Source organism: Nicrophorus vespilloides, unplaced genomic scaffold (genome assembly GCF_001412225.1).
Source record: "Nicrophorus vespilloides isolate i.1.1-1 unplaced genomic scaffold, Nicve_v1.0, whole genome shotgun sequence".
Taxonomy (NCBI): Eukaryota; Metazoa; Arthropoda; class Insecta; order Coleoptera; family Silphidae; genus Nicrophorus; species Nicrophorus vespilloides.
This window is the reverse complement of record NW_017096592.1, coordinates 23470-46015: the sequence shown is the minus strand read 5'-3', so window position 1 is coordinate 46015 and position 22546 is coordinate 23470. Positions and strand designations below refer to the sequence as shown.

The 22546-nt window shown below is 30.8% G+C and overlaps 2 protein-coding genes across 2 annotated transcripts; both read left to right on the top strand.

Moving 5' to 3' along the window:
• The first annotated feature begins 1753 nt into the window (after positions 1-1753).
• Positions 1754-7419, top strand: LOC108557442 (SID1 transmembrane family member 1-like). Its single transcript, XM_017913949.1, has 13 exons — positions 1754-2036; positions 4077-4284; positions 4352-4620; positions 4682-4765; positions 4826-5114; positions 5174-5376; positions 5433-5603; positions 5681-5798; positions 6129-6251; positions 6309-6497; positions 6551-6708; positions 6773-6883; positions 7022-7419. Exons 1-13 carry the CDS (start codon positions 1872-1874, stop codon positions 7196-7198), a joined length of 2265 nt encoding a protein of 754 aa, XP_017769438.1. The 5' UTR covers positions 1754-1871; the 3' UTR covers positions 7199-7419.
• Positions 7420-9860: 2441 nt separating this feature from the next.
• LOC108557441 (SID1 transmembrane family member 1-like) lies at positions 9861-21900 on the top strand. Its single transcript, XM_017913948.1, has 11 exons — positions 9861-10090; positions 11398-11904; positions 11977-12060; positions 13092-13377; positions 14133-14332; positions 14593-14763; positions 14826-14943; positions 15001-15123; positions 15190-15378; positions 21047-21204; positions 21562-21900. The coding sequence occupies exons 1-11, from the start codon at positions 9947-9949 to the stop codon at positions 21847-21849; spliced, it is 2268 nt and encodes a 755-aa protein (XP_017769437.1). The 5' UTR covers positions 9861-9946; the 3' UTR covers positions 21850-21900.
• Positions 21901-22546: the final 646 nt, after the last annotated feature.

The following is a 22546-nucleotide window of genomic DNA, read 5'->3' as shown; positions in this document are numbered from 1 at the left end:
TGGCGATCTGATTCAATTATGATTTTGATTTGGTTATAAACTTCACTTAGTCTTTTTTTAATATCATAAACTTCACATATCGCTTTGTGAGCCTCAGCAGATTTCTTGTCTTTACGGAAATAAAAAAAGTCGAAAATGTTCATTTTTGCATTTCTGTTAAAATTGACCCTAAACTAATAGCTGCAAACAAAATAACGCGCAATTAGCTTCCAATGGAAGCTAAAAGTGACATCTTTAAAATGACAAAAGGAAAAAATCATAACATTGACAGAAGTACTTCAAAACTAACATAATTCTATCTATTTGTGAAAACCGAAATTACTCTCTTGTCAACCCAAAATATAAAATCATTTGACTGTAGGTAGGTAGGTTTAGTATTAAATTATAAAACTAATTGATAATTTAAATGGATTACAAAATAATATACATATTTAATCGATTAAGCAGACGACAAAACTAGAAGTTTGCAATATTGTACAGTACAATAATTTTCTTAACGAGCAAAATTAATTGTAAGAAAAATGATTCGCTTAACGAGTGACGTTTCGCATAACGAGTGACGAAGAGAAGAGAAGTCCCGGATTGCGCGCCTGCTACATCATTTAAAACTTGTGTACACATTTTTCACTATACGAGCATTTCACTATACGAGTATATTACGAGTGTATTACAATTACTGTAAAATTAAGAATATTGATTCATATTTTTATTATGAATTACCTGCAAGTATCGCTATATTAAATTATAAAAGTCATTTATATAATAGTAAGTATTGGTAATTTTCTGAGCAAAAAAACAAATATACAAAATAAAATAATTATTAGAATGAAGATTAAAATGGAAATTCAAGGTAATATACCACAAAAAATAATATGTAATTGATATCTAATTGACAACCCAACATAAACTTTCTATATAAATCTAATACATAATAGTAAAAATATGTGATCGAAACTGCGACATTAAATTGCAATTAATTCAACTATATTATTAATAAAAATAATTAATATCATTATAAATCTTATTAATTACCGGAAGATTAAATTAATCGAGTTTATTACATAAATACATCAATAACTTCACATAGTGCGGGTAATTGTTTCCGCCTATATCCTGGACTGTTTGATACCGGATTAATCGAGGAACTATGTATTAAAAAAAACGTACAAAAATATTTATTTTTCCCAATTAAAATTTTGTTTGTTTTTAAAGACTACAATAGTAGTGGGGATACAAAAGTTTATTTTATTTGGGTTTAAAGTCCTCAATTTGTCCTGTTTCAAATTATGCAAAAGATTGGCGGAACTGATTATCCGCACTATACGAGGTATTCCTGAATAGTGAATCCGGACTGATCGAAGCCGCATTACGCAAGATAAAATTAATATCAATGATTAAAATACAACTTAAAACTACCGTTTCATTAAATCATACAACTCGATTACATAATTGTATGAATATGTTAGCGATTAAGCAGAAGACGAAACATTAAAAATAAAACCGGTTCGTGAAAGGTATAATCTGTTGAGCGAGAGAGATCAAGGCAAACCTTGATACATAGTAGAAACAAAAATTTTCGTAAATATGGTTAATATCTCGAATCAGAGGCGATCGAAAATCTGGTAGGGTTATCTGACGATGAGATAAAAAGTAGAAAAATAATGCGCGCGAATATAGAATGTAATATTAAAAGTTGCGTGTATTTCCCATCACGAATAGTTGCGTGATTCATATTCGAGTTACGGGAATCGCACGAGAGTGGAAGTGGGTTTTCGCAAATAAGAGGCAATCATTTATATTAGCGCAAGTGCAGTACACGTACACAGAGTGAGTGAGAATCGGTTTGTTTTGTTGCTGCAGTTGGAAGGATCATGGTAACAGTAGCCATGCGACAGTCGATTTGTTTGGTTGTCTTGGTGGTCGTCGGCGTCGCGACGGCGGCGAAACCCGCGGTCCGCGCCAACTTCGACGAGGTCATCGAGGTCGACCTGGACGCGAACAGCGGGAGCGTCAACCTGATGTACCCCGAATCCGACGTGAGTCTCAAAAAAAATAATCAAAACAACTAAAATTTAAAGACGTTCCGTGGTGTCCCAAGAATTATTTACACTTTGGTCAACGTGTGTTACATCGTAATTTTCAATGTCTTAATTAAGACTATTACACATAATTACTTTATATTGGTTACGTGACATATGCTTTTTTTTTACTAACATGTTAATTTGTTTATACAGTAATTATAAAATTAATAATAATCATATAGTTGTCCACAACTGTTTGAAATATATATAAAAAAAATTGTAAAGAAAAACACCATAACCGCAACAGATTCGTTACGCTATCCACGACAACGTGCTTCCGTTACTCCGTAGTATTGTTTTTATTATACTTTCTTTGATATTATTTATTTCACTTTATTCTTAAATTGGATTTAAAAAAAACTAAATTAAAATATATTTTTAAAAAATAGTAAATTAATTCATATCAAAGTTGTTTGTATAATTGTGACCATGGAAACCATCGATTTTATTGCGTGTCACGTTATTCGCAACAACGTGAAACAATTAAATTCGCTGGAAAATAAACAAAAGCGCATGAAATTAGTTTCATTGGAATTGATGATTATCATTTGGATTATTTCCTGTTATTTATTGTACTTGTAGCATAATTTTCGCTTCATCTGAATTTTATATAAGAAAATTAGAATCATCGTACAATAGTCACTGATTTGAATTTGTGGGGCTGCGTATTATACTCGAGTATAAATGAAAAGTATAAGTGTTTTAAAAAGCTGTATTTAAAAGTCTATATTTTTCATTTTACTAATATTTCGTATTTTTATTTCTTTTTAAAGGTTCTGTTCATAAATATAAAATTTTGAATATTTATAGATGCGTAATATATACGAATTTTAACTTTATGTTAAACTTTTGCGTCATAACAAAAAAATGCGCATTGTAGATGGGTACGCAATATATTAGTAATTCTATTTGCGCCTTTCGTTAGTTTCAAATGCATGTTAATTGGTCTTAGCTTTAAGTTATATATTTGTTTACAATTTTTTTTTATTAAAAGTTTAACTAACATTGGATTATTATATATACTTTTAGTTTTCTAAATTACGGATATTCTAATAGCAAATTTATAAAAATGGAATTAATTAATATATTAATAAAGATATAAACAAAAATAAAGCTAAAAGTCTATATTTCAATAAGGACTTTTGATCTTTCCTGTCTGAGAATGTTAGTTATGATGTACAAAACAATAAAAATATACAATATTTTTTTAATAAGATGAAATTAAAGAAATTGCAAAAAAAAAAATGCAGCAGCCATTGAAAAAACGAAAAAAAGGAACATACTTTGAAGGACAATAGGAAATCGATTAGGGTGGGATACTTGAATTTAGGAAGGTTATTTGGATTTGGAAAGGAAGATGTATTTGTGTCTCTTTGGAAATAAATTTAAGGGAAAAGGGATATATATATATCTATATCTATAAAGAAGAGGAACAATTTAGGTTTGAGTGGGTTATTGGTATTTCGAATTTTGGTGAAGTTCCTCGGACACGGAAAGGATTTTTAGGATTTCGGCAATGGGAAAGAGTGCGGATAAATGTATTAGTAAATGGATGTTTGCAACTGGATGGATATTCCCGAGTTACAGAACGAATATTTTTATTCAAAGTTTCAGATTTGTTAAGAATGTTTTATGAATTTTATAATAAAGTAATAAAAATTTATATATGCGAATTATATACGAATTTTAATTCAAACTCATGAACAACTTTTGCGTTAAATCAACAAGACGCAATATATTCATAATTTAGTAAACATTGCAATTAAAAAAATATATTCAAAGTAAATTGTATTTACAAAAGAAAATGTAGATTCGCAACCATTAATTTTGTCGCGTCGCGTTGTTTTCCATAATAACGTGATATAATTAAATTCGTGGGAAAATGAATTAATCAATTTTGAGCAAAAAAAAAACTATAATGGGAATTACTAATTGGATTCTTTCCAGGAAAACGTTTCTCTTATTTTTGTTAATATTTTGTTATGATTTTGGCAGACGGAAAACCCGTACAGGTTAAATGTATGGAGCGATGACGCCTACACCGATCACCCGGTCCTGGTGGTAGTAAAGCAAGAGCGTCGCGTCACTTCTTGGGAAATCCCCCTGGTGGTGAATCGAAGGATTGGGCAACCCGTGGAATACAGGAACACTTCGAGAACTTTGTGTTACGACACGCAGAATGTCATCAATAGATTCCCATCAAGTGCGTGATTGAACGGAATAACTGAATGCAATAACAATTTGTTTATTTGTTGACATTCTGTTGATAGGAATCGGAGGACACCAGGTGGTTAAAAAGAACTTCACTGTAACCTTGGAGACGACCTGCACGAGTGGAGTTAAGGTGTTCATCCAGGCCGTGGAAGTTAAACCCTTCTTCATCACTGACGAATTGTTTTACGAGGCAGAGTTCACGCCTAGTCAACCTGTATTCTTCTCATACACTTCTCCCAAGGATCACGATCACATCAAGACTACTTTGATAAATGTAACCTCTTCAAGCAGCGATTGTTTCCTGGTCTCCGTGCAACAGAAAATGGTACAAAACAATCGATTTTCTCAAAATGTTGATGATAATATTTCGCGTTTGTTTATTCTAGTGTCCCGTCTTCGAACTGAATGATGACATCCGTTACCAAGGTAAATACCAAACGATCAAAACCAAAGGCGGATTAATTCTATCGGTAAGCAAATTGAAATTTTAAAATAATCTATTTAAAAATAATAAATTGTTAACTTTATAGAAAAGCGGATATCCGGATGGATTCTTCCTGGTCATCGTTGCGAAACCGGATAACGCGGAATGCGATGAACGCAAGGATGTTGAACCGTTTTCTTTGGGGATTGTGTCTGCAGTCAGAAACACAACACGCGTGACGTTTCAGGTGAGGCCCGGGAAGACCAGCGAAGAATATGTTGAAGCCATCCTTACCGTGTTCTTCGTAATCCTCGCGGTATGCGCCCTTTTGATCATGGCGAATGTTGCCTTCTACTATTACGGAAGATACCGAAAGCATGTGATTGAAATTACCGGTAATAATCATCCATCGGATTAAAGAAATCGTTAGCTAATATTTGTTTTTGATTAACAGAGGAAGAGGACGACGATCATGATACTTACAAGGGGGATGTGGTTAGGACCTACCTGGAATTGGGTGAGCTGAAACTGAGTCACTTCATCAGGGCGGGTTTCAGTAGGAATCGCGCTCGCGCTCTTAATTACTTCTGGCACATCTGCAACATCGCAATCTTCTATGGTATCCCAGTCATCCAACTAATGGTCTCATACCAAAGAGTAAGTTAAACATAAATAGTCAAAAGTAAAAGATATTTACGTAACGTTTACGTTAGGCCGTTGATGTCTCTGGTAATCTTGATATGTGCTACCACAACTTCTATTGCTCACATCCGTTCTACTTCACCGACTTCAACCACATCTTCTCGAACGTCGGTTATGTAATTTTCGGTATTCTCTTTATCGCCGTTACATTCTTTAGGAGCCGTAAAACCAGGAACTATCGGGTAAGTTCAACCAGTTACTATTTCTACTTTTTTTTTGATAAATTAATCTTCATAGTTGCTAATATTTTTATTTCTAGAATTGCGGTGTTCCTAAACTATATGGCATGTATTATGCCATGGGTTTCGCTCTGATCTGCGAAGGATTCTTATCCGGATGTTATCACATATGTCCAAACCAATCTAATTTCCAATTTGGTGAGTAAAATCTTAAAAAACTTAAGAAAAAATATGTTTTTCTGATAAAGATATATCTTCATATTAATGTAAACATAGTCAAATTATCGACCAAAAACTTTTCATGTGTTGTTTCTCGAGATGGAATTAATTTCAGTACAAATTAAGTAAGAGAACATTTCATAAAATATATATAATTTTACACTTTTCTTGTTCAAAATTTGATCATGTTATATTTTTTTGTGATATGTAATGATATTGTTATTATAACTGTCTTCTGGGGGTTTCCATCAAATGAAAGTCATGTGAATGGTACATAATATAAAAATCTTAATGTTATGTTTTCTTCAGACACCAGCTTCATGTACATCATGGCTGTCTTAATCTCCGTAAAGCTATACCAGAATCGTCATCCAGACATTAACGCCAGTGCTTATGGAACCTTCTCCATAGTCGGAGTTGCCGTCCTCATAGGTAACTAAACATACGATTACAAATGAGATGCGCAGATATAAAACTATTGAATTTCAGCGATGTTCGGCATATTATACAACAGCGTTATTGTCATGGTGATATTTGTAATATTCTACATATCGCTGTGCCTGTTTCTGTCCTTCAAAATCTATTTCCTTGGTCACATGATCGCTGGCATCAAGCGGATGTTGAACGCCTACTCCGAGCAAAAAAGCGTGCTGAAGGCGCTGAGACCGTTGAGATTAAGTAATTATTAATGCAATTCTTGTTACATCATTTAATTTTGGAATATTTTTTAGGAATTTTCGTGAATCTCATCATTGTGAATATTATTAACGTGGCTATAGCTGCTGTAGGATTCGCTACATATCCAGAGAGCACTAATTTCGGGACGTTCCTGCTGGGAATTCTTCTGCTGAATGCAGTTCTTCATGCTATTTTCTATGTCTCTATGAAGGCGAGTTTGAGCAAATATGCTTTGAGTTTTTATATTAAATTGAGTTTTTTTTAATATTATATAGTTGATTTGTGGAGAGAAGATTTGCACTGAAGCCATCATGTACGGAGTGCTCAGTATAATTAGTTGGATCATAGGATGCTATTTCTTCGTTAGCGCTGTTACCCAATGGGCTGTAAGTAGAAAAACAAAAATATAAGAAAAATAAACAAGAACCGTAAATTTTTTTAAAACTAAACATAAAATTACAAAATAAAAATTGCAAACTTATAATAGAAAAGTGCAATATATTAAAAGTTTTTTTTTTATTTAGATGACTCCAGCACAATCTCGAGGTTTGAACGAGGAGTGCATTTTGCTGGATTTCTATGATACCCACGACATCTGGCATCTGGTCAGCGCACCGGCTCTATTCTTCTCCTTTATGTTCTTGATGACGCTGGACGATGATGTTTTCGATAAACCGCAGGACGAAATCCACGCCTTCTGATTGCAATAAGAAAAAAAAAGATGATGAAGAGCGAACAAATGAACATATCAGAAGGAATGAAATATGTGAATGATCCGGTGAGATCACGATTCCCAGAACAAATCAAATTCCATCGCTGCCAATCGATTTAGCAGAATTGTCGGCGATTTTATATGTAGCTTTAATAATAATTCTATTTTATACCACGATTTTATGTACAAAATAATAAAAAAAATATATAAAATTATAAAAATATGTCTGTTGGAAACCGGACCAATCGAAGACTTTAAAACCGCACAAAAAGAGACTTGACGGCACAAAAGAGCCACCAATTTTTTTTTGCTTAATTAAAATTTAGGTTGTTTTGAAATTTTCAAATGCTTTTCGAATTTGATTGGTGTATTTAGAATATTTATTTGTAAAACATGATGATGCTTTTATCATATTTACGTGTTTTGTAATTTTTTGAAAATTTTTATTATTAAAAACTTGAAATATTATTTTTAAATTTGTTAAGATACAATCTTTCATGTGCATTAAGTTATTTTATATTTTATATACAATATTTCTTAATGTTATTTTATATAATAACTCTATATACATTTATTAATTAGTTAATTTAAAAACACAACATATATAATAAGTAGAATCACTAGCTGAAATATGTTAACTATCGAAAACCAGTATTTCATAGAATATCTGTTTTATAAATATTAATGGGAACATACGTATTACATGTGCATGGGACATAAAACATTATTGTTATTAGTTATTTTTCGTTTATATTAATGAAAATGTTAATTGAATCTGAAGACTCATTAATGAAACCAGGCAGATTTATTTTTTTTATAAAATTTATATTCTTTATTATTATTTTTTTTACAATAAAAAATATTTTTTAAATAAATTAAATTATTTGATAATTTTTATATTTTTGCAACGAAGTAAGAAAATAAAAAAAAACATGACGTGACAGTTAAATGACGTTAAATAAAAAACAATTAATACTAATTTTGGACCTAAGCTATTAATATAATGGAATTCGATTGATTGGACGATAAGTAAATGATCAGAATCATTTAATCAGATTATACAAAAATGCATTTTATGGTAAATAATGAAATTTACGCGAATTTCGTATAGATAAGATTAATTTAGACAAATTTAAATTGATAAAATGGTTATATTGTAATTATTAGATTAATTAAAATAAATCATTTTTTAGACACGTTTTTTTTCCTTACGTTTAATAAAGTTATAATTAATTTAGTTGACAAAATTTGAGAATTACAAGATACTATAATACATCGTATAATTCAGTTAATCGGTTACGCCAATATCCCGGACTGTTCCAAACTGCACTATCAAGGAACTGAATTGATACAAATATAAATCGCAGTAAAAAAGACTTGACTAAATAAAGTGAAAAAAATATGTGTACTATTTTTGGTATGATTTTTGGCGTCCTAACAAAAACGATCAGATGAAATCCCACAGTACAACAGCGCGTAGTAAATGCGTGCAATACATGCAATTTATTTATTTTCTATTTTTTCCATTCCGCAATATTTGCATATTTCGGGAACCCATTTATTTGTGACATTACTAAAGATAAATTTAGAATTTCAGAAATAGTACTTACTGAAAAAGCAGCTGGGGAATTGGAGCTGCAAACGCTGCACAAAACTTCTATGATTGAATTTTGCCTAAATCAAAATATCAAAACTTAAAGGAAGCGTCTATTTTCGTTTTTTGGTACAACATATTGCTGTGAATATTTGTACTTCACAATGAAGTTCGGATAGTCAAAACAACTTTAACTAATTTTACGCCAAATTTTAAACATTTGACCAAAGATTGTCCTTAGATTTTATTATATTTGAATTGTATTAATAAAATTTTGAAATAATTATTTTCTTTTTCATAATTACATTTTATGTTTTTAAATTGCATTAAATAAAAAAATGAATTTGTATATCTATGTGTGGCTCTTTATAAATTATAAAAAAAAACCGGATTGCGGATTGTGTGCCCGCCTTTACACTAGAGTGAATATCATGCGCGCATTAGACGTTTTTGTTTATAGCGCGCGGATCACTATAATTTTGTTTATAAATGATCTTTTTTTTTTCTTTTACAGAGTAAGTATGATGTTGACAGAGCCGACTACAATTTCTGAATAAAAATCGTAATACGCACCTATAACTTTTCATGATCATGCGTATTATATACGAGATTTTATGTTATTATCAAAATAAAATACATTACAATTAAGTCTCACTTTTATGTAGTTTACAATTCCATGACTATATCATAAACAAATCAAACGTTATAAATGAATTTCTGTGGAAACAAATAGAAGATAAAACAAATATTGTTTCGACGCGCCCCGTTTTCCAGCGGCCAACCTACTTAGTATGCTTATATACGAAAACGCGCGCGCATTTACGAAATACAAAACAAAAACTAAATCGTAACAGATTACTGAATTAACATAGAACAGTAGCGCGTTACATAATATGTGCATCAGATATTTAAAAAAAATATATATAATTTTATTAATAACAATTACTCGTCCGAAAAGTAGGTGTAGTTAGTTCTGATAGATTAGATAAGCGCACCTGTATCTAACGAAACGTACATCATTAACGTCGATGAAAGCGCGTAGATCGACCACACGTTTAGACGTTTAAGTTGTCGACTAATATTTTATTTATTGTTAATTTATTTATTTATACACAAAATTAGTTTTAAAAAAACAGACAAACAATGTCAAGACTGTTGCTTTTCGTGATGATAATTTCGTGTGTGGTTGCTATAGCAACGAGTGAAAAAATTGGAGAAAACAATGAAGTGGTCAACGTTTCATTGAATGCAGACAACGATTATAGAATCAGCTACAGAGACATAAGCGTAAGAAACAAAACGATATAACTTTAAAAAAATGTATTCAAATCTTAGCTTATAGATTTATTGGAATTCGATTGATTCAATGATTACTATTATTAGTCACTACGATTAAATAATCAGAATTCAGATAAAAAAGAATGTAGACTGCAATTTATGACAATTATGTAAATATCTTGAAGATAAGATTAATTTAGATTAATGGATATTAATCAAATAAATATATTACAATTATTATTTGGCATTAGACTATCTTAGTAATTCATACTAAATATAATGTTTATCCCGAACATTCAAGATTATCTTCATGAGTTTATAACAAATTTGGCTGGTTAAAAAATTAGCTTTAGCCTGATTGTTGAAGAATAAACATAAGTGTACTTTAACATAATTCTACTTGCATATGAAACAGGTGTATACAGTTTTAACATAGAAAGTCCTGAAATACATGAAGAAGAAGTTGCTATTTCAGCATTTGTAGATATTTAGTCAAAGTAAGGAACAGGCTTTTGGATCTCAGATTAAAATTGACAACCAGAGAACCAAATTATGATGATCTGTCGTCTCAACATAAACAATGTTATCCCTCTCATTGATTACAATGAATGTTATTTATAATATAACTTTTACTAATTTTATTTATATTGTAACACGACGGCTGCTTCATCATCATAATGGAACTATCCACCGGGAAAGATTACCTACTCAATGTCAACCGCGATCTTAAATTTACTCAATTTTCACATTGATCACTATTTTTCAATACTGCATAATGGATAGTTTTGTTAATTTTTGATAATTATTCAAGTCTATGACAATGCAAGTAGTATTAACAATTGAATTTACTATTATTCATTTATTTGTTAATTCTATTTCATTTTACGTCTGTTGCAATATTTTTTTTTATTATTATGTTCTATAAAGATTGTCTGTATTTGTTTTGCTTCATGTTATAATGAATGGTTAAATCATCTGGGCTTAAATTTTAAATCTTACATCTTATGTGTATATGTTGACAAAATGCAGAAACAATTGGACAAAATAATGTTGATTCATACGAGTACAAATATGCCTCGTTTTACATGGTAGATAAGTTACTGAGAAAACGTATAAATCGATTATTACGAGGGATAGGTTATTTTCAATATTTATGTTTCAATTTTTTGTAACCGTGTAAATCAAATACCGTGTAAATCGAGTACCGTGTCAAACGGTACATCTGCAGATTTGAGTATCAAAAATAGTTTAAAAGAAGAATGACGAGTAATTTAACATTAAAAGGTATTTACCAAGTTTGATTTCTTGTTGCTTAGGAAGAAATGAATCCATTCAAAGTGGAGGTATGGAGCGAAGATGCCACAAGCCGATATCCGATTCTGGTGGTGGTGAAGCAAGAGCGAAGAGTAACTTCCTGGGAGATTCCGCTTCCGGTCAAGACAAACTTCGGGACATCTCTTTACTCGAACACCTCGCGCATCCTCTGCTACGATTCGCAGACGGTGATTGATCGACAGCTTCAGCAGAAGGATCACGGTGCAAAGCGGAGTTTCCTGGGACGAAAGCCGCGTCGCAACTTCACGGTGACGCTATCCACAGCAAGCCCAACACCGGTGAACGTCCATCTGAGAGCCGCACCGTACAATCGCTACTTCATCCGAAGCAATGTTTACTATGAGACTAGGTTTTCACCTTCCGAACCCGCCGTCCATTTGTACGAGTTTCCTCCAAATGTACTTCGCGACGACGAAATCCGCACCGTCCTCATCGACGTATCCTCCGACGACGACGTCTGCTTCACCGTCTCAGCGCAACCCAAAATAGTAAACAACATCAACGACATTAGTTTTTTTTAAATTAATTAATTTTGTTTTTTTGTTTGTTTTCATCGCCAGTGTCCCGTTTACGATTTGAACGATGACATCGTCTACGACGGGAAGTATCAGACTGTGAGCACGAGGGGTGGTCTAACCATACAGGTATGAACATATTTTAAATTTGGAACGTTAACTATTGGTAGTTAGGTATTTGATAATATAAACAGCGCATAGCTAATTATTAAATACAAAGTAAGTATACAATATGACATAATTGTATGAAATGATAATAACTTGAAAAATGTATATAAATATAGACTAATTATATTAAGTTTTAACTTGTTATTATAACTGAATACAATTTTACCAATTTAGTTAATTTTTAAAAATTCATCGACAATATATCATCTAATCTTATCTTTTGAACTATATTATTGAAATTATTATACTTTATGAAGGTTATATTGATTTATTTCACTATTTACTCTACTCTAAGGTTTATCAGTGTTATACTAAAATAAATATATGCTAACTTTCGGAAGATAATGAATGATCACAAATTACATCCGCTTAAACGAGTTTAATTAAAATTTTCGTTTTTCCTTAAATAGCATTTAGTAGCGTTTTTTGGTAATAACTATAAAATTATAAAACTTTATTTACATTTTGTTTTTGTTCAATGTTACTCATTTTATTACCTAACAAAAGTTATAAAATGTTAAGTACGTAATCAGAAAATAGTGCTACTAACAGCTACCTTTTGAATGGGCACATTGAAAAGTATAGCTTTTTATTTGAATATTTGTGTTTGTTTATTAAATGACTGTTTAATTTAATTCGTTTTTCTTATTAACTCAAAATTTTAAAGATCGATTCTATATTTTATTTTTGTATAATGGGCAATTGTTGCGCATTTTGAAATTTAAAAATTGTTACGTAATTGCGATTTATTTTACTTAAAAACTCAAAAAGTATGAAACTTTTATTATCTACATTGGCGACTCTCCAAATTTGTGGAGAGTATCCAAATTTGGACAGGAGTAGGGTAGATTTTTTTTAAAAGTATTTTTAATAAAAAACTAATAGTTTTTCTATTTATACCAAATATTCTATTATATCAGTGATTATTTCATTGAATAACTGATTATATATTCTTTAGTGATAAATGTATAATTATTATTATTGATTTATAGAAAAGTGCATTCCCTGAGGGTTTTTACCTGGTGTTCGTCTCCAAAGGTGACAATTATGACTGCAATCACGGCGGGTCTCTGCCACAACCAAAAGACCGTCCTGTCACAGAGAACAAGCAAGCTTCGTTGGCGACGTTTCGAGTCCAGATTGGGAAAACGCGCACCGAATACGTGGGTGCTGTCCTCGTAGTCTTCTTCTCCGTGCTCGTCGTCTGCATCCTACTTGTCATCATCACCGTTGCGTTCTTCTACTTGGGCAAGCACCAAAATATTGAGCGATATAAAGGTAAGCAATTAACATAATAAATCAGTATTACTCTCTGGTGGTCGGCGCTGGAATGATGCAAAAGAGTGTTAGTAGTAAGTCAGGGCTAATGAATAACAATAAGGGATCGGTGTATTATTAAAGTTAGATAAGGGAAGTAATGGCAAATCTTTTGGAAACGGAGTGTCAAAATTCCGAAAAATAGTTTAACTCCGTGTCACTTCTTTATTTTTTCCATATGTGATGTATATAAATTATAATTGTTTTTGGCTGTGTCACCCAAAATGTTTTACCGTGTCACCACATGTGTGTCATAGGCGTGTCGTCATCACTGAATTAGGAGATAAGTAAAATGCCTATCTGCATTAGAACAGCGTTTGTCAACCTTTTTGGATCGTGACCCAATATACCTGTTTGCAGTTGTAATTCCAATTGTTTATAACAGGGGTTACCAAACTGTACTACGAAAACGAAAATGAAAATTCTGATGGTTTATAATATAAAATTGTTGACACTTTGACACAAGATGTCATTTTGCCACCCATAGGTAACTGTTGGATTATGATTGGATAACTGTTGGATTAGAAAATAGTTTTGATTGATTTTGTAAATAAAGTAATTTTGTAGTACAGATCAAAGGATACACAGTTTGAGTTAAAGAAAAAAATCATCAGTTCTAATGATATTTTATCAAAATATAAACTGTTATTACAGAAGTTCTACACAAAAGAAGTAAGTTTGGAAATCTCCGCTTTAAATAAATTATTTTTTTTAAGAACCGCGACGACCAGAAATCGTTTTACCAGAGGATGTTACCGACAGCTACCACGCCAAGACCGAACCGAAAGTCATCGACTTCATTTACAAGGGCTCCGAGTTGAACAGGAAGAAATCGCTCAACTACTCCTGGCACATCCTCAACATTGCCATCTTCTACGGTATTCCAGTTGTTCAGCTGATGATCTCCTACCAGCGGGTATACAAAAATAGTCCTTAAAAAACAGTTTTCAAATTTCAGTATTTCAAAAAAAAAACTGGTTTCTCTAACTTTTGCCAAAAGACAAAATAGTTATTCTTATTTTAATAATTTTAAGCTTTTTAATTAAATAAGAAATTAACTTTTACATCATAATTTTAGTATATAATACTAAAAACCGGTTTTACAATTTAATAAAGTAAATGAACTAACATTAACATAGCAACGCCATCTAATTACATATAATATTTATAATGCAGGCGGTGAATTACTCTGGTAACTTGGATCTATGTTACCACAACTTCCAATGTTCGCATCCGCTGTATTTCACCGACTTCAACCACATCTTCTCCAACATCGGCTACATCCTCTTCGGGCTTCTCTTCCTCGGCATGACGTTCTTCAGGAGCAGGAAATATCGAAACAAACCGGTAAATAATCAAATTTTTTAAATATATTAATAACTAAACTAACAAAATGATCAATTCACAAGGAATGCGGTATACCAAAACTCTTCGGCCTTTACTACTCCATGGGTCTGGCGCTCATCTTCGAAGGCGTCCTTTCCGCCTGCTACCACATCTGCCCTAATCAATCCAACTTTCAATTTGGTAAAGAATCTAAATGAAACTATTAAAAGAAAATGAATTAATGCTTGAAAAATTAAGATACCAGTTTTATGTATGTGATGGCCGCCCTCATTATGGTTAAGCTGTACCAGAATAGACATCCGGATGTCAACGCCAGCGCTTACAGCACCTTTGCAGTCCTGGGATTCGCCGTAGTTTTGGGTAATCGATTAAAAGTTACATATATTTAAAAAAAAAAACTTGTTTATATATTGGTGATTCTTTTAGCTATGTTCGGTATCCTGTTCAATTCTATGGCCATAATGGTGATATTCATTGTGGCGTACATTGCTTTCTGCATCTACGTCGCCCTAAAAATCTACTTCTTCAGCTACGTTGTCAAGGGGATGAGGCACATATACAGCGAGTACAGAAATGATCGAAGGGTGCCGAGCGCATTAAAACCCATACGCATAGGTAGGTTTAGCTTTAGGCAAGTCTTTAGAGATGCTTTAAAATTTACTTAATAACAACATTGAAACAACAAAATTTAATTAAAAAGTAATGCGGGATATAGTTTTAAAGTCTAGTAAATTTCACGTCTTAATTAAATTAAAGCATGCAAATTATAAATACGAGGCCAGTCTCAGAAGTACCCGACCTCACGTATAAATGACGGTTTTTGTTTGAAATAAACTACTATGTTAGAAAGTATTAAGCTTATAAAGCTTAAGTTTGAAGACGCTACGTTGTTTAGTATTTGACAGACATTAATAGTGAACGCTGTCCATGAATTTTTAAACATGGAAAAAATTGGTCATTATTATGTGATACAATACTTTCATTTAAAAGCTGTCAATCCAATCAATATCAAAGCCGAGCTAGATACTACACTTGGGGAGTGTGCTTCTTCGATTTCAATAAAAACATATTAGGTGGTAGAGATCGTACGAGCTGCCAAGACGAGCATCGCAGAAAATCAATAAAATAGAAAATCTATAAAATAGTATTGGATATCCGCCGGCAGAATGTGCACGAGCCAGCAAATATGGTAGGCATTTAAGAAATTCCTGTACATTGCATATTGACTGAAATTTTGGAGGAAGCTGTGCCAGATGGGTGCCGCGTTTGGTCAAAATCAAGATAATGCTCCAGTTCACACAACAGTTATCGCGATGGCCAAAATCAATGAACTTCCTCACGCACCATATTCGCCAGATTTAGCCTCCTCTGATTATTTTCTCTTTCGAAACTTAAAAAATGGCTTAGTGGTAAAAGATTTGCCAACAATGAAGAGATGGAGTCTGCTGATTATTTTATAGAGTTCAACGGTTCTCACTATAAACAGGATATCGAAGTTACTAAACATCGCTAGGAAAAGTGTATCGAGCTAAAATAAGACTATGTTGAGATATAAAGATATTTTTGTGTTTTCTTTATTAGTTCGAAACACAGACCAAATAAAAAATATTAAATACAGTGTGGGTTGATAATATTAATAATTTAATGGAATAAATAAGTCTATAACCAAAAGAAAAAATAATCATATTATATTATCTAAATTACATTAAATTTCATCATTTCTAAAATGAGTAAAGTTTAGCAATGATTACATTATATTTTATTTGTCATTTGCAATAATTTCCATCCACCATCAGCATTAGCTAAACTCTTGCATAATATAGCATCACTATTTACATCTTTTATCAAATTATGACATAAGTTATTAAGTCGTAATCTAATAATAATAATAATAGTGAAATATCTCATACATAATTATCTGCTATTTATAATAATAATTAGGTACATTAAAAAACATTTAGGTACATTTAATGTGATATTCAAAACTTTGCTTATGATATAATTCATTAATCGCTAATAATAAGTGGATTTCTAGATTTGACAATCAATGATGAAATATTATGTGTATCCATCATTTTTTTGCTTTGATACGATTGCAAATATACTTGAAAACATAAGCATTTTTCAATATTTATCTCGAGCTGCTTGATAATACGATAAATCGTGTCATCATGATTTGATAGTATAATAGATTTATTAGATTTTATTGATAATTTATAATACATGGGTTTTGGGTAATGCAGATAATTTGATAATAATTTAATGAATGAATAATAATCAACGAATGATGTAATGAAATTCCTGTCATACTTTTATTAACAAATTCGTTGAATGATAAAATATCAAGGATAAGTTCTTTCGTAAAGAAAATGATTTTTTTTTTCAAACAATGAAAAGTTTTATTAAATGAACAATGAACGTACATAAAATTGAAAACACATTTTAAGATATGAATTGAATAACTTCATATCGTTTTTCTTGAATGTTTTTCTTCTAATACAACTTCTAGACATATTTTGTCGAATACTTGTCTAGCGTTTATCTTAAATTGAAATTAGTTTTTTTTATTAAAAAAGAAAACAAAACAGCAATTTTTACTAACAAAAAACGCCCGATAATTATGCAACAACCCAATATTTATCCTTAATTTTATATTTCTCATTCTACCTAGACTTATTATTTATGATATTTTCACATTTTTACTACTTCTTCCACATTACTCGCTTCTTTGATTCTTGTTTTATATTTTTATACAAACGAATAATTTATCTAAAAAAGCAATTCGCAATTGTTTACCAGCTTTTCGCTTAGACACATAATCATATCATTAAAAAAATTTCTAATTTGATCTACACAATACTATTGACTTAATTAAATTGTTCAGATCATCAAACAATCTTTGATTTTTTTTTGTTTATGAAACATTGCGAACATACATGTGTTTGTTATCATGGGAATAAAATAATTTTCTTATATCTCAAAATTTTAAGAATGGCATATTTTTTTTATATTCGTATAGGTTTTTCATATTTTCACTTAAAGTTAAGCAATATTTAATTTTTTGGACGGATGATACATAAACTTATTTTACTCTATATTTCGAGTAGGCTAGTTTACTTACTAGTTGTAGATGGAATTCATAAAACTAGTTCTGATTTATATATTTTTTTTTATTAATATTAAAATAAATATTACAAATATATAAATAATTTATTTTCATTTTAAAACATAAATGTAAATGGTAATACACTGTCCATAAAATGAAGTGAAAACTTATCAACAATTTTAACATATTTTTAAAATGTTCGTTGTTTTGTTCAGTCAATTTTTCTTTCATCCTTCAATGAGATTATGATATCAATTTGTTTCAACCACTTTCTACAATCTGAAATGATATTTTAATCATCTGTAATATCTTTAAAAAAGATAGTTTTTGACAAGTTGCGTATAAATCTGTTCTTTATAATCATTTAATAACACATGAATTTTGTTCATATTCTTTGCCAAATTTTCAAGAAAACGAATATTTATATTTTATGTCTCCCTAAATTTCACATATCACAGTATATATTACTTGAAAAAACACATTTTTACTTTAATCCAAAATATAATTGATAATAAATATTTTGTTTAATGTTTCTTCAGTTTCTACTTTTCATTTCACGATTTAATCAACGTTGTTTCGTTGTCTTCGGATATATTTTCCTTAGCAACTTGTCCTTCAATGAAATGGCGACATCAATTTGTTTCAACCACTTTATACTCTCTAAAGTGATGTTTTAATCATTTATAATATCTTTAAGAGTGATATTTTTAACAACTTGCTTATGAATCTGTTCTCTATAACCATTTAATAACACGTGAATTTTATTCATGTCCTTCACCAAATCCAATGGTAATTTTCAAGAAAACGAATATTTCTTTCTTTAGATTCTCTAGATTTACTTATCACGGTACTAATTACTTAAAAAAACACATTATATTTAATAATATATATTTTGTTTAACATTTCTTCGGTTTCTACTTTTCATTTCACGACTTTAGTAGTAATAAGAAAAGAAATATTTCTGTCGAAATAAATATGCGATATAGATTTCTAATAAAAACATATATAAATACAAATATTTGTATACAAATATCAGTTACTATTAATAGAAAATATTTTGCATATAAAAAAAAATGATTTTAAAATTTTGTACAGTACATTTATTTACTAAAAAGAAGATTTGAAAAAGACTATTTAGTGTAGAAAATGTTCATTACTTTAAAGTGATTTCAGTGCAATATTAAATCAGAAAAATTAATTTAAAGAAGAATTATTAGTTTAGCTTTTTAATAGAATTATTACTTTTTTGTGTTTAAATTTATGTATATTAAATTTTATGTTTTATCTTTAAGAAAAAAGCAATTTAAAATTATATTATATTTTTGTTTTGTTTTTATATTAATATATATTTTAAGTATTTAATTTATTAAAAAATGACTGAACACAATTTATGAAAAAACGCAACTTTTACAATGTTTATTTTATGTAATTGTGTGATTAATATCTAATTAATTTATGTATATTTTATTTCATATTTTTGTTTTTAATTAATTATAATTATATAATTGTGTACAGAAATACCTCTCATAGTGCGGGTAATGCGTTCCAGCAACTGTTTAAAACTGGACTAATTGAGGAACTAAATACATATAAAAAAAATAAATCGCACAAAAAGATACTTAAAGTCAAGTAGAATAAACGATCAATTTACAAAATGTAAATGGAACAATTCGCAAATAAATATTTTCGTTCTTTTCTAAATAATATTTAAGTTTTGTCATTAAAAAGAAATAAACGAGAACATTTAATATAACATAATGTTATATTAATTATATTTTGGACAAAATTAAATAAGATTTATTAGAGAATTAAATGAATTATACAAGGTTTTAATATAATGAAATAAAATTTTATAGAAAATTGGTAATTAATATAAAAAAAAATCAAAGCTTACCCGTATTCGAATCAGATACATTTCTGGATATAAATATCTCTACTTCGAGTGATCGAACATTCAGTTGTTGATTAACTAGAACAGCGACAGGATGCGTTTACCAATGCTGCGTATAAAGTTGGATTCCTTCGGAACCAATTTTACTTTGAGCAAATTAAGAATCGACCAGCAAATATCCATCAGGAACGACGAATACATACAGAGACGTATTTTCACCAGGATGCGGAAAAATGTGGACAATCTTTCTACAACGTGCAGTTTTTACAACATGCTGTGCGATACGAAGAATATAACGTCGTGGACCCAAGAGAGGGTGAATCTTGAGTTGAAAGTGTGGAAAGTATTCGCTGAGGAGTTGCTCAAAATCAATATTATTTTAAATCGATATAAAGATGAGATTTCGACGCAATTAATTACTAATACCGGCTTTGGTGAAGATGAGGCTGCATCTTACGACTTGGCAGAGTGGTTGGAGCAGATTGATGAACTTTTATCTATTGCGCAGCCACTGAAGCGGTTTGTGGTACTGTGTAATGAAAGAATCCACGAGAATATGGATTATCAAGAGCTTAACAAGATGATGATACGCCAAGATAAATTGTATAACCATTTTAAGAAGATGCACACGTATCTGTGCAAGGAAACCTTCTTTTACATGAACAACTTAAAATGTATACTTGAAGGAGAATGAATGAGATTAATCATCAAAATCGATTCAATTACATTTATTATAAGTAATCATTATATATTTTATGTACATATCCGATCTCTAATACAATAAAAGCATTCTTTAAGACATTTTTTTATATTAATTATTAAATAATTACAGAACAGAAACTGACTTAACTTTAACGTTACTAAAGTTAAGCAAAATATTGCAATATCAGTTTTAAAGAAAATAAAGTTATACAAATTTTAGGCGGAAAACAATGGTCAATAGTCTTTTGCAATAAGTTTTAATAATTGAAATTATCAAAATGTGCTTATTTTTTATGACTGTTGCAACTTTATTATTGTTGTTATCAAATAATTACATAAGTTATAATTATTCTTAAAAGTCTATTAACCATAATATTATTTCGCCTTGAAAAGCATATGAGAAATATATGAGAAAATTTGAATTTAATTACTTTTTTCAATAATTAAATTACAAAGAAAACTTTAATATTTCAAATGTAAGAAAAACTTATTTTTATGTCATTATAAAATATTTTCCTTAAGTATTCTGTAAATCTGTATGCAATAAATCAGAATATCTTTAAAAACAATTGAAATATTTGCAGGTCGTTTCATAACTGTGACCGTGGCCAACGTGATCAACTTTCTCGTAGCAATCGCCGGACTAGCTCTCTATCCAAAAGTGGTAGACTTTGGCACCTTCCTCCTGGGAATCCTGATGCTCAACGCCATTGTCTACGCGATCTTCTACTGCGTAATGAAGGTAATTGATTAAAAGAAACAACTATAAAAACCGGTATTTGAATTTGAGTATTATAATCGGTATAAAAAAAAACCGGTTTTCAAATTAGAATATCATAAAACAAAATGTAGTTACAAAAAAATGTATTTAAACAGCTTCAATTAGTCCGGATTCACTATAACGGTTTAAAAATTTCAAAGCAAACTAAGGTATTTTAAACCGGTTTTACAAAAAAAGGAAATCGATCAAATTATAATATTACCAAACAAAAATCGGTTTTCGAATTCCAATGTTACATTATAACCGGTTTTTTAAATTTTGCAAATTTATGAGAAAAAAAAATGGTTTAAAAATCTAGCTACATATATTATTTTTCAGCTGATATACCGCGAGCGCATTTGCTTTGAGGCCATCTTCTACGGTTTGCTGGCCGCCGTCTCCTGGGGTTTCGGCTGCTACTTCTTCCTGAACGCTTCCACAGTCTGGTCGGCAACTCCAGCAGAATCCCGCCAACTTAACCAGCCCTGCATCCTCATGGGTTTCTACGATACTCACGACGTTTGGCATCTTCTTAGCGCACCGGCGCTTTACTTCAGTTTCATGTTCCTCATGGTCCTCGACGACGATTTATACGATAAACCGCAGAATAATATAAACGCATTTTAATTGCACATTTCGAATCCAGATCTATTTTCAATAAAAATAACATTTAAAAATAATTAAAAAAAAACATGAAATATGCTTATTTCATTACGCATTACCGTCTGCGTCTGGCGTCTTCAATTATTTTGTCACAAACACTCACTCTTCTCCATATTACATGTTACTTATTTACCATCGATTTCAGCACATTTACATCCTTGCTTTTTTTATAAATAAACGATGAATGTCTGATACAGACGTGGATTCGATGATGCGCGGATAACTCTAATAGGGGATAAAAGCGAGGAACACTCCTTGGATCCCCACAGTTCCCGAAGGATTCACGATGAAGTAAGTATAAATATAAGACTATTAAAAAAACATCATCTATTTCTTACAGTTTGTTCTTGAAATCGCTCATCTACATGTTGCTCCTCTTCAGTTTCTGGAATCGCGTCTACTCCTCCTCTGGTTTAGATGGAAACGTAAGTTATTTTACATTCAGCTTTTTGTCAAATATAACCGACGTTTAATAGTTAACCTTAACTTTGGGCTGCGGTCAAGTTGGAGTCGCATCCGGGTCGCCGTCGCTTTTCCAATTGGCTGATGGAACGGTTCGCGCTGGGAGATCCGCCGCTTACCGATTCCAACGTCTACGTGGGCATTGGAAACAAGCGCAACTCGGAACTTACTAGTTCCATCATGGGAATACCGAGAACCA

Excerpts from the sequence above, each read along its gene's own strand:
- LOC108557442 (XM_017913949.1), top strand. The coding sequence starts at position 1,872 with ATGGTAACAGTAGCCATGCGACAGTCGATTTGTTTGGTTGTCTTGGTG. Across the intron at positions 5,115-5,173 it reads GCATGTGATTGAAATTACCG|AGGAAGAGGACGACGATCAT; the intron begins GTAATAATCATC and ends TTTGATTAACAG. Across the intron at positions 5,799-6,128 it reads CCAATCTAATTTCCAATTTG|ACACCAGCTTCATGTACATC; the intron begins GTGAGTAAAATC and ends TGTTTTCTTCAG.
- LOC108557441 (XM_017913948.1), top strand. The coding sequence starts at position 9,947 with ATGTCAAGACTGTTGCTTTTCGTGATGATAATTTCGTGTGTGGTTGCT. Across the intron at positions 15,124-15,189 it reads GGGATTCGCCGTAGTTTTGG|CTATGTTCGGTATCCTGTTC; the intron begins GTAATCGATTAA and ends TGATTCTTTTAG. Across the intron at positions 15,379-21,046 it reads ATTAAAACCCATACGCATAG|GTCGTTTCATAACTGTGACC; the intron begins GTAGGTTTAGCT and ends AAATATTTGCAG.